We start from the raw sequence: 3,400 nt of genomic DNA, 5'->3' as shown, positions 1-3,400 counted from the left end.
AGGACTGACTGTCAATAAGAAGAGGGCATTCGTGTATGTGGACAAAGATGTAGTATAGAAGATTATTGCAGCAATCATAAGACCTTGTCTTGAGTACGGTGCCGTGGTATGGATTCCACACGTAAAAAAAGGGATATAGACAGACTGAAAGGAGTTCAAAGAGTGGCCACAAGATGGGCACCAACTTTAACAAATATGAGTTACGAAGGTAGACTACAGAAATTACGACACTTCTTTGAAAGAAAGAAAAAGGGCGACATGGTTATTCTGTTCAACTGTATCACACACACACACACACACACACACACACACACACACACACACACACACATACATACATACATACATATATATATATATATATATATATATATATATATATATATATATATATATATATATATATATGTATATATATATTGCTCATGTGTATATCTGCATCACCTGATTATTGCACACAACGCGAGCAGTATCAAACAGCACCCCACATCCCTGCCGAAGAGCCATGTAAAAAAACCGCCGCAGAACGTTCTATTGTTTACACTCGGTGTCTCTTCAATGTGATGGTCATTTCTCGTCCTTATCACCATGATTGCTTGTAAAACAGGTAAATACGTGGCGGTTAATGACTGTTGATCATGTCAACAGAAGCGTTAGGGTATATGGATGTGTGTGTTGATCTTGGGGAATGTTATATAATGTCCTGACAGATGTGTTTGAATACTTTCGCTTGTAAAATGTGAATGATCTTTTCGTGGTAAAACGTCTAAGTATTTTCAGTTGTAATTTGTTATTATCATCATTAGTATCAGTATTAAACTTTTATCTATTATTTATACATATATCTGTTTACATTTAAATAAAACGTGTACGTAATAGTGATGGACATTCAGTCTAATATGGGAAAATTATAAACATGTGCATAGGCCTACAACTTAATGTATTACATTTTTTCGCTTTATATGATTACTTTAAACGGATTTGTTGAAATAATAGGGAGATAATGTTGAAAATGATTACTATAAATTAATTTTCAACACAGTTAAAATAGGTATGACAGCAGTGATAATTATGGGAATTTGCAATAATCATGATAATCATGTCAATAAAACTTCATCAGGATTTTTTAAATTTAGTTATGCTCCTATTTAAACACATGAAAAATGCATGATGCCCTTTTTTCTTCCAAAAAGTTATCATAATATCAAATAACCTAGTCTAAGTTTGAATAGAATGGTTCATGTTTTGTTGTATGTAGCTATATCTAGAACATTATGATAATTACGAGTCATGTTATTGATTTAGCAAGGGATATAATCTAAATGTCACATTCATATACCTGCTTACGATACAAAATACACTACATTCACTTTGTTTCCTTTCTTATAACTAATAAATCAATTTGACTAAATGAGTAACGAGTAAGACTTGTAAATGCAAAGATAATCTAATGAAAAAAACGGCAAATTATTTAGGGTGTTATAATGCCCGAAATATGTTATTAATGATCATCTTTACCATCATTACTGATGCATGCACTTTCTTCATAAAAGTCACTGTTTGTTTATAACTATGCTTAGATTTAGAAAGAAGAAATATATTTGATTCTTAGAAATAATGTAATGCAAAAAGGGATGTAAACGTATCGTGTTTATATATAGGCCTACGTAAACGTACCACATTTTAATTTCGTCTTTTATAACTATGAATATTTTTATTAGAGTAATTGGAAACGATTGAGGAACATTTTGATAATAATATGATTTTCACCATCGATGAATGTCATTTATGGTTACGAGAAAAGGAATAAGGACAGCAGGAGGATAACAACTTGTAATATGTACAATAATGATATTTATGATAACAAAACGTTTGCTAATATTATTAGGAAACGATAATAACTGCAACACGATGTAGATGATGACTTTAATTAAGATGACAATTATAATGATAACAATGATGGTAATGATTATTATGGTGAAAATAACAACAAAAATACCAATAATGATGACACTAATTACTAATCAGTGAAGCTAAAATTGTAGTCGACAGTAATCACCGAAACATGACTTTTATGATAGTATTTATTAATAAGAACGAAATGCTAAGGATAACGAGGGCATTATGATCATTATTGATTATGAAACTAGCTACGAAGATGATAGCAAAAACAGTGGTAATAATATTAGTAATGGTGGTGCTGATAAAGACACTGTGCTGATAAATGAAGGTTATAATAATGATGATAACAATGATAACATTGATAATAACAACATATTGGATCATTATTATTGCCATTATCCTTATATCATTATGGATATTATAATCGCAGCTGCTTTTATAATGATCAAAATTTATTCTTGTTGCTCTAACTTAATCACAGTTCAGCTTATCATTTCAATTTCTGTTTATGACCATTTCAATTTTCAAAATTATTTCTGGTAATTGCACCGTGAGATTAATTATTTCGATGACAGTACCATTGGAAAAAAATTGCATTGTGTTATTTTGGGTAACGGTTGTAAGGAGTCTGCTGGAAATTCGCATTGCTGATTTTGACTTTGAAATTCTTTATATCATAATATTCGGTCCTTAGAAATCTTTTGTATCATCATTTTCGGTCTCTAATCATTATGATTTTCGGTCCTTAATAATCTCTTGTGTTGTAATTTTCGGTCCTTGATAATTTCTTGTGTTATGATTTCCGGTTCTTAATAATCTCTTGTGTTGCAATTTTCGGTCCTTAATAATCTCTTATGTTGTAATTTTCGGTCCTTGATAATCTCGTGTTGTAATTTTCGCTCCTTAATAATCTCTTGTGTTGTAATTTCCGGTCCTTAATAATCTCTTGTGTTGTAGTTTTCGGTCCACAATGGCGATGATTTTTTCTGCTTCAGCAAAATGGAGAAAGCTACGCAGTTCACGTTCGAGAGTCCGCATTACGAGACCTTCCAGTACGTGGCAGTGAGTCCTCACAGGATTCCGACGCCGAATCTCCTGGTCGTGGCGCGGCGAGCCTCTTCCCGCAGAAACTTCCCGGACTCCGAGGACCTCCTGCTCCTGAAGCCCGTCCCCGTCGCGTGGATCTTCCTTCCGCAGAGGCTCAGGGTGTTCCAGCCCGCCACCACGTCCCTCTGCTGGAGTCTCGTCCCCTGGGTCGACCGCGCGTGCAACAGCCGGCAGAGGGAGTTCGCCGTGGTCTCGACGAGGGAGGAGATCATCATCCTGCCGCTCAGCACCAGCGAGGAGTCGCCGTTCGGAGGGCCCGAGCACACGCTGAGGACGAGCGTCAGCCTGAGCGGGTGCGTGATGCAGCCCTCCGTGCCCCGCTTGGTGTTCGCCGGCGAGTCCGTGGTGGGCAAGGTGGACCTCTCGCTCACGGACGACGGCCTCAGCGCCA

At 36.0% G+C, this 3,400-nt stretch overlaps 1 protein-coding gene across 1 annotated transcript in view; it reads left to right on the top strand.

The window, feature by feature from the left end:
* The first annotated feature begins 462 nt into the window (after positions 1 to 462).
* The window catches only part of LOC113827625 (uncharacterized), a 3,565-nt gene continuing 627 nt past the window's right edge, over positions 463 to 3,400 (top strand). Inside the window, exons 1-2 of the mRNA XM_027380523.2 lie at positions 463 to 607; positions 2,898 to 3,400. The exon at positions 2,898 to 3,400 is cut by the window's right edge and continues 627 nt beyond it. Of these exons, the coding sequence (XP_027236324.2) occupies positions 2,902 to 3,400 (499 nt within the window). The 5' untranslated portion in view covers positions 463 to 607; positions 2,898 to 2,901. The remainder of the gene's footprint in view (positions 608 to 2,897) is intronic.

Source organism: Penaeus vannamei, chromosome 25 (genome assembly GCF_042767895.1).
Source record: "Penaeus vannamei isolate JL-2024 chromosome 25, ASM4276789v1, whole genome shotgun sequence".
NCBI lineage: Eukaryota > Metazoa > Arthropoda > Malacostraca > Decapoda > Penaeidae > Penaeus > Penaeus vannamei.
The sequence above is the reverse complement of the archived record's forward strand: the minus strand, read 5'-3'. Positions and strand labels throughout refer to the sequence as shown.